Here is a 12250-nt window from a genome sequence, read left to right on the forward strand (position 1 = left end):
AATAGATTCCTGAGGGTTGATTATGACTGCGTAAACGGGACAGTGCAGTTAGGCAAATGAGCGACCTCATAATAAAGCTCATAAGTGAGCCCGCATTCTATTAGCGGTAGGAAAAATGCGGGGATCCCGCATTACTGTCTGATGAAGGTCTTACGGGGGTCGTTTTCAGTGCAAAGCAATGCTAGCGCGTGCAGCAGAATGGAACGAAGTGCAACTAAAATAGTTGTTCTTATGTTCTGTGGGAGCGGGGCTCGAACTTCGGTCTGGCCGCCATAACTTCGTTTTTTTTGTGGTTTCTCTGAACCACTTGAGACGAATGCTGGAATGGATACCTGAATACGGCCAAAACCGATTACCTAGCCCATCCTTGTGCAGATTACATGTTCTCGGTGTACTTGTTAATTATGCATAAAAATAAGTGCTTTCTACAAAATCCACTACTGTTTTCATCAGGGACAAACCGACTGTCAAACAAGCAACATAATCATACACACGTTAAAATCCACCTCCGTTTTGTTGTTTGGATTACAAAAAGTGAGTCCCCATCGGTAAATTCTCAAATCTATATTCCCGTGGGTATCCAGAACGAAATTTTTACTCTGCAGCGGAGTGTGCGCTGATGTGAAACTTGCTGACAGAAGTGCAATTCCCGAACGTTCGCAGGAGGACTTCTGTGAAATTTGTAAGGTAAGAGACGAAATACTGGCGGCAGTAAAGCTGTGAAGACAGGTCGTGGGTCGGCTGGGTAGCTCTGGTGGTAGAGCATTTGCCCGCGAAAGGCCCCGAGTTCGAGTTTCGGCCCGGCACACAGTTTTAATCTGCCAGCAAGTTTTCCCGGGTTTGATTAACAAGTGCTCGATGGTTTTCCAGGGTTGCAGGTCTACGAATTTTGTATCTGAGGGGTTTTATCTTTGTAAATGACAAACATAAACTTTGAGTAATGTTTCTATTGTTCAGTACGAAGACAGACATCTTGCACCTAGCTTGGTCAGTATTGTCAAAATATCTCTGTAAATGAAAATGTAATCTCCGTTAGTTTAAAATCACAAATCTCCGATTCCTTTTAAATTTTGACACAATATTCGAATCCGAGAGTTTTTGATGCACCCACTGGAGCGCCGTCTGTTGAGTGTAACCATTATACACGCAACACCAAACATTGCTCCTACTGGAGAGTGTGCTTCTTGACATCTACATCTACGTTTTTTCTTTCTTTTAGTACGCTGCCTTCAGTGCTAAATAACTCGAAAACAGCGCACCATATCGAATTACTTTCTTAACTTGTATCGCACAACTTCCGCTGCAACATCATTACAGGCTTTTCAGAGTATTCCTACCCATCCCTGTATACTTCCGCGCATGGTTCTACATTGCTCCCGAACACGCACTGATATTCCCCGTGCTTGGCCTCTGATAGGTCCTCGTCATCTATAAATAATTCGTCACAATATTTTGTAACCATGACTCACTACAATAATGTCTCTTTAGTATTCCACTGCTGTTAGTTCCTGTCGCGTTCGAAACTGGGAACAATAGCTCATCACTTTCTGATACCGGCGGTGTTACACTAACAATTTCTCTTTGACAAAGTTTATTGATAAAATAAAATTTGGTGGTGTAATAAGAAACTTTGTCAAAGTTAGGCCTTGGTCAAATTTTCTTTGATAAAATCTAGTGCCTCCCCTCAGATCTGATCAAAGAAGGCGTTCGCCTCTTGTTTACAGCATGGACAAATGTAATCGCTTGGAGCGCTAGCATCGTTGCAGCTGGCTGACATTTGATGTTTATTAAGATGGCTTAGAAACTTACGTGGTGCGTCGCATCTACAACGGAACTGATAGAATTGTACGAGGCAGATGTAGCACGGTATAACTTTCGGCATCTGTAATATAAAAACAGAATAAGAAGAAGCAAGAGCTACAAAAAAAAAAATTGAGGAGGACATTCACCGTGAAGTACGGCCAGGATGTACTCCCCCGAAGTTATAAAGGAGAAAATCTACAAGTTTCGTAGAAATAAAAATATTTCTTAATGGTTACAGTATCTACTAAACAGTTATTTGCATTCAGATATTCCTCTTTCAGTGCTTTATAAATACCTTTACACATTTTGGTATTATTTTCGTCAGTGTGTTCAGCAGTATTAACAATGCTATACTGTAAACCAGAGTACCTTTCTCCTGCTGCAAGAAATAGGAGCGTTACGGTAAGTCTGTCTCTTTGTGGATATAGCATTTCTGAGGTGAGTATTCTGCTTCCTAATGAGGAGCCACTTTCTTGAGCACCGGGGTGGCTGAGCGGTCCTAGGCGCTACAGTCTGGAACCGCGCGACCGCCACGGTCGCAGGTTCGAATCCTGCCTCGGGCATGGATGTGTGTGATGTCCTTAGGTTAGTTAGGTTTAAGTAGTTCTAAGTTCTAGGGGACTGATGCCCTCAGAAGTTAAGTCCCATAGTGCTCAGGGCCATTTTTGAACACACTGAAATGTACTCTCATCCATACACAATTAATTTTCATACGACTTCGACTTGCAGCTCCCATAACAGATTTTGGTGGGCGCTTTTAGCATCTCGCCGTGAGATCTACCGCTTCATCCAAGTACGTCCCCTTTTCTTTTGTACGGCTCCTCTTCCAAATGCAAATACAATGTAGTTGTGGTACACGCAACTGCAGAGCACAGTAACAAGTCTTCGTTGGCCTGTCTGAAGGAACTATGACGTCAAGAAATTCTGATAACAGTGTAATACCCCTGTTTGCTCTACGTCAAATACATTGAAGTAACTAAAGTCATGTGATTGCGATACGCTCATATGCAGAGGCGGCAGTATTGCGTACACAAGGTATAAAAGGACAGTGCATTGGGGGAGCTCTCATTTCTACCCAGGTGACTCATGTGAAAAGGTTTCTGATGTGATTATGGCAGAATTTGAATGCGTAGTGGTAGTTGGAGCTAGGAAGTCGTTAGGGAATTCAATATTCCGTGATCCACAGTGTCAAGCGTGTACCCAGAATACCAATTTCAGGTATTGCGACGCCACAGTCAACGCAGTGGCCGACGGCCTTCACTTAACGATCGAGGGTAGCGGCGTCAGCACAGAGTTATCAGTGCTAACAGACAAGCAACACTGCGTGAAATAACTCTAGAAACCAATGTGCAACGTACGACGCAGGTAACCGTTAGGGCAGTGCGGAGAAATCTGGCGTTAACGGGATGTGGCAGCAGACGACCGACACGAGTGCCTTTGCTAACACACGACATCGCCTGCAGCGCCTCTCCTGGGTTGTGACCACATCGGTTGGACCCTGGACGACTGGAACACCGTGATCTGGTCAGATGAGTCCCGATTTCAGCTAATAGCAACTGAAAGTAGGGTTCGAGTGTGACGCAGACCCCACGAAACTATGGGCCCAAGTTGTCACCAAGGCACTGTGTAAGTTGGTGGTGGCTGCATAACGGGGTGGGCTGTCCTGGGTCTCATGCTTCAAATGAACGGATCACTGATTGGAAAAGGTTATTTTCAGCTACCTGGAGACCGTTTTCAGCCATTCATAGACTTCTACATCTACATGGATGCTCTGTAAATCACATTTGAGTGCCTGGCAGAGGGTTCATCGAACCACCTTCGCAATTCTCTATTATTCCAATCTCGTATAGCGCGCGGTAAGAATGAACATCTATATCTTTCCGTACGAGCTCTGATTTCCCTTATTTTATCGTGGTGATCGTTCCTCCCTATGTAGGTCGGCGTCAACAAAATATTTTCGCATTCGGAGGAGAAAGTTGGTGATAGGAATTTCGTGAGAAGGTTCCGTCGCAACGAAAAGCGCCAGCCCAAATCCTGTATCATTTCTGTGACACTCTCTCCCATATTTCGCGATAATACAAAACGTGCTGCCTTTCTTTGAACTTTTTCGATGTACTCCGTCAGTCCTATTTAGTAGGGATCCCACACCACGCAGCAGTATTCTAAAAGAGGACGGACAAGCGTAGTGTAGGCAGTCTCCTTAGTAGGTCTGTTACATTTTCTAAGTGTCCTGCCAATTAAACGCAGTCTTTGGTTAACCTTCCCCACAACATTTTCTATGTGTTCTGTCGAATTTAAGTTGTTCGTAATTGTAATACTTAGGTATGTAGTTGAATTTACGGCTTTTGGATTAGACTAATTTATCGTGTAACCGAAGATTGAGTTCCTTTTAGCACTCATGTGGATGACATCACACTTTTAGTTATTTAGAGTCAACTGCCACTTTTCGCACCATTCAGATATCTTTTCTAAATCGTTTTGCAGTTTGTTTTGATCTTCTGACGACTTCATTAGTCGATAAACGACAGCGTCATCTGCAAACAACCTAAGACGGCTGCTCACATTGTCTCCAAAATCGTTTATGTAGATAAGGAACACCAAAGGCCTTATAACACTACCTTGGGGAACGCCAGAAATCACTTCTGTTTTACTCGATGACTTTCCATCAGTTACTACGAACTGTGACCCCTCTGAAAGGAAATCGCAAATCCAGTCACATAACTGAGACGGTATTCCATAAGCACGTTTCCAAACAACGATGGAATTTTTATGGATGACAATGCCCCATGTCACCAGACAAATATTGTTAGCGGTTGGTTTGAAGAACATTCTGGACAGTTCGAGCGAATGATCTGGCCGCTCACATCTCACGAAATGAATCTCATCGATCATTTATGGGACGTAATGGAGACGTCAGTTCGCCCGCAAAATCGTGCATCGGCAACGCATTTGCAATTATGGACGGCTATAGAGGCAGCTTGGGTCAGTATTTCTGCAAGGGACTTCCAAAGACTTGGTCAGTCCATGCCGTGTTGCGTTGCTGCACTACGCCGTGCAAAAGGAGACCAGACACGATATTAGCAATTAAAATTGCTGCATCACGTAGATGACGTGCTACAGACGCGAAATTTAACCGACAGGAAGAAGATGGTGTTTTATGCAAATGATTAGCTTCTCAGAGTATTCACACAAGGTTGGCGCCGGTGGCGACACCTACAGCGTGCTGACATGAGGAAAGTTTCCAACCGATTTCTCATACACAAACAGCAGTTGACAGGCGTTGCCTGGTGAAACGTTGTTGTGCTGCCTCGCGTAAGGAGGAGAAATGCGTACCATCACGTTTCCGACTTTGATAAAAGTCGGATTGTGGCCTATCGCGATTGCGGTTTATCGTATCACGAGATTGTTGCTCGCGTTGGTCGAGATCTAATGACTGTTAGCAGAATATGGAATCGGTGGGTTCAGGAGGGTGATACGGAACGCAGTGCTGGATTCCAACGGCCCCGTATCACTAGCAGTCGAGATGACAGGCATCTTATCCAAATGGCTGTAACGGATCGTGCAGTCACGTCTCGATTCCTGAGCCAACAGATAGGGACGTTTGCAAGGCAACTACCATCAGCACGAACAGTTCGACGACGTTTGCAGCAGCATGGACTATCAGCTCAGAAACCATGGCTGCAGTTACCCTTGACGCTGTATCACAGACAGGAGCGCCTGCGATGGTGTGCTGAACGACGAACTTGGGTGCACGAGTGGCAAAATGTCTGTTTTTCGGATGAATCCTGGTTCTGTTTACAGCATCATGATGGTTGCATCCGTGTTTGGCGACATCGCGGTGATCGCACATCGGAAGTGTGTATTCGTCATCGCCATACTGGCGAATCACCCGGCGTGATGGTATGGGGTGCCATTGGTTACACGTCTCGGTCACCTCTTGTTCGCATTGACGGCACTTTGAACAGTGGACGTTACATTTGAGATGTGTTACTACCCGTGTCTCTACCCTCCACTCGATCCCTGGGAAACCCTACATTTCGGCAGGGTAATCGAAGACCGCATGTTGCAGGTCCTGTACGGGCCTTTCTGGATACAGAAAATGTTCGACTGCTGCCCTAGCCAGCACATTCTCCAGATCTCTCACGAATTGAAAAGTCTGGTCAATGGGGCCGAGCAAATGGCTCGTCACAATAAGCCAGTCACTACTCTTGATGAACTGTGGTATCGTGTTGAAGTTGCATGGGCAGCTGTATCTGTACATGCCATCCAAGCTCTGTTTGACTCAATGTCCAGGCGTATCAAGGCCTTTGTTACGGCCAGAGGTGGTTGTTCTGGATACTGATTTCTCAGGATCTATGCACCCAAACTGCGTGAAAATGTAATGACATGTCAGTTCTAGTATAATATATTTGTCCAATCAATACCCTTTTATCATCTACATTTCTTCTTGGTGTAGCAGTTTTAATGGGCAATAGTGTATCCCATGAGTTTTGGCACCTCAGTCTATCTTCGCAAAGAAAATGTGATGAATATTTGATCACATTCCTTCGTCAAAAGAAATTTTATAGTGTAATACCAGGGTAAGCGTTGGTGGCCACGCTGCGGCGCCACGCTGCAAGGCCAAGCGAGTGCGCTCAGCTGTGACGCAATCGATACCTGTTGGCGCGTAACGAGCCCGCTCTACTGTGCCCTGCCGTGCGTCCCTTGTGGGCGGGCGTCGGCGCCGCCTACGACGCGGCACGACCTGCTCCCCGTTACGCCCACGGCTACGGTCGACGCCCCCAAGCGCTGTCGCATCCACTCTCGTAAAACGCGCCGTCGTCAACGCCGAGACACAGATATGTCTGGCGCGTTTCCAGGCAGACGTCGCCTTCCTGCCGCCGGCTTTATTACGATGCGACGCCCTCACACCCGCCACAAATGTCTGGCTCGAGCCCACGCATTGCTGTGCCCTCTAAAAAGGCTGCCATCGGAAGTACGCTGTATGGTAATTCTGAGATGTGATACTACCATTGTTTTTGTTATTGTTTAAATAAAAGTTTCTAGTATGTTCGAACCTGCACACGTACCACCAGACTCGGAAAAATATCAGTCACACAGTTACGAAGGGTAGATATTTGCGAGACCTACCGCACAGTCAGCTTGACGGCTCATGCATCTAAGTTGTTGGCAACAATAATACGAGGGGCGTTCACATTTTTTTTCTGAAAGCAGGTTGATTTTATTCTGGATTCCAATACACCATATTACTCCCCATTCTTTTAGCTACGAAACCCTATTTTCAACTTCTCTCCGTTCAGTGTGACGGCCTTACGGCACATTACTTGTAACACTCTACTGGTCGACATCAGAGCCAATGTCGTGTTGCATCAATAACTTCCCCATCATCCACGCACTGCTTCCCGCAGAGTGCGTCCTTTATCGGACCGTACAGATGGAAGCCGGAAGGTGCGAGATGGATGAGGAAGAACAGTCATAGTTTTGTGATGATGACAGACGCCTCGCCCAACGACACACCGTGCTTTTGTTCTCTACCAGGTCTCCATAGACATTCCTCAAGCGCCTATGAATATCTGCGACTCTCTGATTTTCCACCAAAAGAAACTCAGTGACAGCTCTCTGGTTGGAACACACCTTCGTTACAGAAGTCATGTTGAAGGCTACGTGTAGAGCCACCATCTGTTGGAACTTCATGAAACTAGAGGCGCTGAAGTGGCAATATTTTGCATTGAAGCAAAGGATGACGCGCGTAAAGCTGAAATACTAAACACGTTTTTCCAAATCTGTTTCACAGAGGAAGACCGCACTGCAGTTCCTTCTCTAAATTCTCGCACTAACGAAAAAATGGTTGACATTGAAATAAGTGTCCAAGGAATAGAAAAGCAGAGGATCCAAAGAAGAGCGGTGCGTTTCGTCACAGGGTTATTTGGTAAGCGTGATAGCGTTAAGGAGTTGTTTAGCAAACTCAAGTGGCAGACTCTGCAAGAGAGGCGCTCTGCATCGCGGTGTAGCTTGCTGTCCAGGTTTCGAGAGGGTGCGTTTCTGGATGAGGTATCGAATATATTGCTTCCCCCTACTTATACCTCGCGAGGAAATCACGAATGTAAAATTAGAGAGATTCGAGCACGCACGGAGGCTTTCCGGCAGTCGTTCTTCCCGCGAACCATACGCGACTGGAACAGGAAAGGGAGGTAATGACAGTGGCACGCCACACACCGTAGGGTGGCTTGCGGAGTATAAATGTAGATGTAGATGTAGAATATTCCACGATGTCCCACAGCAAATTCTGCGTTTTTTCAACAGAAATTCGCAGCGGAAATAAATGTGTTGCATTACTTGTTGAAGGACCCTCGTATACAGAAGAACAGAAACGAAAATAGGGGTGTCTTGGGTAAAGGCTCCGGAGTGTCAGTTGTCACGCTGCATTTGACAATGGAAGCAAGACATAAGAAAAATCAGACACGTCCATTAGATTTGTCGACTAAGCAAAATGGCGCAAGATGTTCGAAATTCTCAGGAAAGTAGGTTTTCGCCACGGGAAAAGACGGATGATATCCAACATTTATTTATATAAGAAGCAGGAAGGAACAGTAAAACTGAAGATCAGGAGTAGAGTGCTCGGATGGGAAAGGATGTAAGACAGCGACATAGTCTTTCGCCAATACTATTTAGTCGATACATCGAAAGACGTGGATAAAAGAAGTTGGATTACAATTCTATGTGAAACATTTGTTGAAAGCACTGGTAACCTCAGTGAAGCCGAGGAAGAATTACAGCTTATACAGAATGATTGAAGAGACTACTGAGCTCAGAATATGGAATGAGAGTAAAATGAAAAAAGACAAAAGGAAATAGGAATAGCAGAAATGAGATTACTGATAAATTTAATATCAAAATGGGGACCCAGGAAGTAGACGACGTGAAGGAGTCCTGCTACCTCGTATGACGGACAAAGGAAGCAGAACATAAAAAGCAGACTACCACAGGAAAGAGAGCATTCCTGACCGAAAGAAGTTAACTTGTATCAGACATTAATCTTATTTAAGGAAACAATTTCTGAAAACGTACATTTGGAGCTCCACAATCGTAGTGTGGTGGTGAATCTTGGACTGTGGGGAAAACCAGAGGAGAATGGAAGCGTGCGAGATTGCTGTACAAGGAAAGTGCTAATTAGATGGACTGATCAGCTAAGAAGTGAGGAGGATCTCCCCAGAATCGACGGGAAGAGGTACACATGGAAAAGAACTTATTCAGTACAGGCATTCCCATTTGAAGCCGGTCGGTGTGGCCGAGCGGTTCTAGGCGCTTCAGTCTGGAGCCGCGCGACCGCTACGGTCGTAGGTTCGAATCCTGCCTCGGGCATTGATGTGTGTGATGTCCTTAGGTTAGTTAGGTTTAAGTAGTTCTAAATTCTAGGCGACTGATGACCTCAGATGTTAAGTCCCATAGTGCTCAGAGCCATTTGAATCATCTGAACCATTCCCATTTGTGTTCTCGTGTCACTCTCGTATTGATCGATCCTACCGGTAACGAATCTAGCAGCACACCTTTCAACTGTTTCAATCTTTTCTTTTAACTTGACCCTTCGGCGATCCCAAACACTCGAGCAGCATCCAAAGTGGGTCGTACTTCTATTCTATAAGGTGCGCTCAACTGAAAAAGAGACTTTCGATGTAGCCCATTGGGCGATAGTGGCAGCATTTCACTTGCACAAGCGAGTTAACGGCTTCACAGCAATTTCCTCATTTCTGGAAAACTGTTTACGCATTTCGTTGTATGATGGATTCTCCTGATCAACTCCATGAGCAGTAATTTAATTTATTCTTACTGAAGGGGAGCATGTTTAACTTATTTATCGCAGGATGAAAGGTGTACGGAGAACAGTGTCTCGCGCGGTGCAATGGTGTCAGAGTTAAGAGGCGGGACGTGTAAACACCAAGAACATGCCAGTCCATGAGCAGGCGGGCGTTGTCGCCACCAGTACCACGTTTTCGGCTGTGGAGGAGCTCGTACTAACGAAACATCGGATCGCCACACATGACTTTGCTATTGCACTGTCGAAAAGCAAGCGAACTGTGCATCACAGTCCACGACTAGCTTCGTTATGGCAAAGTTTGTGCACAGTGGGCGGCCAAGCATCATTCAGAAAATCAGAAGTCAGCGAGAATGGACGTTTGTCTGACGCATCTGTTGAGATATGCGGGACAAGGGACAGACTTCATTGCTGAGATTGTGGCATGTGATGAAATGTGGTGTCACCATTTAGACCCTGCCTCTAGACAGATGAACATGGAGCGTCGGAATCCAGGCCCCATCAGGCCAGAAAATTGATACTCAGTTTCTTTTTCGATTAAGAAGGATCTTTGATTCAACAGTTAACGCTGAGCGGTAGTGGAACGAACAGACCATCAAGAACAAGGGCAGAGGTAAGCTCTTGAGTGGGATAGTACTTCTCCAGGACAACACTATGCCATATGAGTCCAAGAAGGCCCTCTAGATTCTTCAGAAATTTTGGTTGGACGTCCTGGAATATCCTCATAACAAGCCAGTATCTCCCCAAGTGTCACGTATATCTTCGGCCTCTTAAAGTAATATCTAAAACGCCGAGGTTCACCTGTGACAAGGAAGAGCAGGACACTGTGGGAACATGGATCCGTCAGCAACCCTCGAGTTTCTACACTGAAGCCATCCACTCCCTTCCTATGCGCTGCAACCGATGTATCAATTTCAATGGCAGTTATGTATAGCTGTCCTGTACGGTGGTACAGGCAACTATTTATTTACAGCTCGTAGAAAATAGATACGTGTTTCAATGTTTTTCTGACCTCCAAAGTAGCCACCAGCATTGTGTATAACCCGTTGCCAGCGATGTGGAAGTCGTAGGATACTCTTAGCAGTGCCAGCTGTGTTCCAAAACTGAACAGCATAGAGACAGAAGTAATGACACTTTCTGCAGGACCTGACCATCATTTTGCAGGACAATGCTGAAGGACGAACAGTCCAAATTGTTACTGATTTGTTTGACTGTTGGGGTCGCCAAGTGCTATACTACCTATTGCACTCCTCTGAGTTAAGCCCTCGTAAGTTCGACGCGATTTATAAACTGAAGGAAATACTTCGTGGCATTCGCTTCAGAACTGCTATAAATTCGTCGGACAATAGACCGCGAAGCTCGAACTGTCAACACAACTGGCACTGCTAAGAGTATCCTACGACTTCCACATCGCTGGCAACGGGTTATACACAATGCTGGTGGCTACTTTGAAGGTCAGTAAAACTGTGAAACTCGTATCTATTTTTTACGAGCTGTAAATAAATAGTTGCCACTATTAAAATTCCAACTCTCGTATAATATTGGTATTAAAATTTCTTTGCGTACAACTGTGGTCTCCTTTTCATTTGGGCACACATTTATAGATGAGCTACAGTTTCCTAGAATTCTCCCAATAAACCGAAGTCGCCATTCGGCTTCCGTACAACCGACCTCAGGTGATAGTTTCATTTCATGTCGCTTTGCGAGGTTACGACTAGATATTTAATCGATGTGACTGTCAAGCAGCACTGATACTATGTTCGAACATGACGGGATTGTTTTTGCCACTCGTCTGTAGTAGTTTACATTTTCCACATTCAGAGCAATCTATCATTCACCGCAGTTTTACTCTGACTGTAACTCTCTCCTACCTTGTGAAGTATGAGAGCTGGTCTTGAATTGCACAAAGCTAGCTCAGATGGGGACAGCATTGCCTACTTCAGGCAAGGTCCGGGATGCGACGCCCGGTTTGCCTCACAGTTTTGATCTGCCAGAAAGTTTCCAAACAGCGCACATTCGGCTTCAGAGTAAAATATTCGTTATAGAAATAACTTGTAAGGCTGTATCTAAGCGGTTTCTCCGTAGCAATCCTTGAGTTTTAGTCCCCAAAGGTACACAAGAAAACTTCTATGACGTTTGGAAAGTAGAAGAGAGGTACTGTCGGAAATATAAATGTGGGGGAGGGCCGTGAGTCGTGCCTGTATAGCTCAGCTGGTAAGATCAATGCCTGTAAAAGAAAAGGTTCTGTGTTCGTGTCCTCGTCCAGCACAAAGTTTTATTTCACCAGGAAACTCCAACTGCTTCGGCGTTCCATGATGAACCGAAACCAGCACAGATGGTTCGCACGCGAAGCGAAAATGATCCAAGATAGTGGTGGCTTGTTTCTTCTGTCACGCAGGACGTGCAACCATTGCCTGTATTCCCCTGATCTATAGCCAAACGTCCTTTCTTTGACGATTTACATCGTCATAGAAAACCGTTAAGTATATCCAAAACCATGTTTTTGAGGTACCATATTAGAGTAAAAAAAATGTCTGGAACTGATTCGAACGCATGCAAAATGCAAAAAATTTTAAATGCAAATGTTTTCTTCTTTTTATTTCGTATTATCTACTGCTGTCGCCGCTTCTACAC

The 12250-nt window shown here is 45.2% G+C and overlaps 1 protein-coding gene across 3 annotated transcripts in view; it reads right to left on the minus strand.

The window, feature by feature from the left end:
* LOC124595590 overlaps window positions 1-12250 on the minus strand; it is a 477082-nt gene that overhangs the window by 288335 nt on the left and 176497 nt on the right. For 2 of the 3 annotated variants that reach the window (XM_047134384.1, XM_047134387.1), the window contains one exon: window positions 1810-1882. The exons of the other annotated variant lie outside the window; for it this stretch is intronic. In XM_047134384.1, the coding sequence (XP_046990340.1) occupies window positions 1810-1882 (73 nt within the window). The remainder of the gene's footprint in view (window positions 1-1809; window positions 1883-12250) is intronic. 3 annotated transcript variants of the gene reach the window in all.

This window comes from Schistocerca americana, chromosome 2 (genome assembly GCF_021461395.2).
Source record: "Schistocerca americana isolate TAMUIC-IGC-003095 chromosome 2, iqSchAmer2.1, whole genome shotgun sequence".
NCBI classification, from domain to species: Eukaryota; Metazoa; Arthropoda; class Insecta; order Orthoptera; family Acrididae; genus Schistocerca; species Schistocerca americana.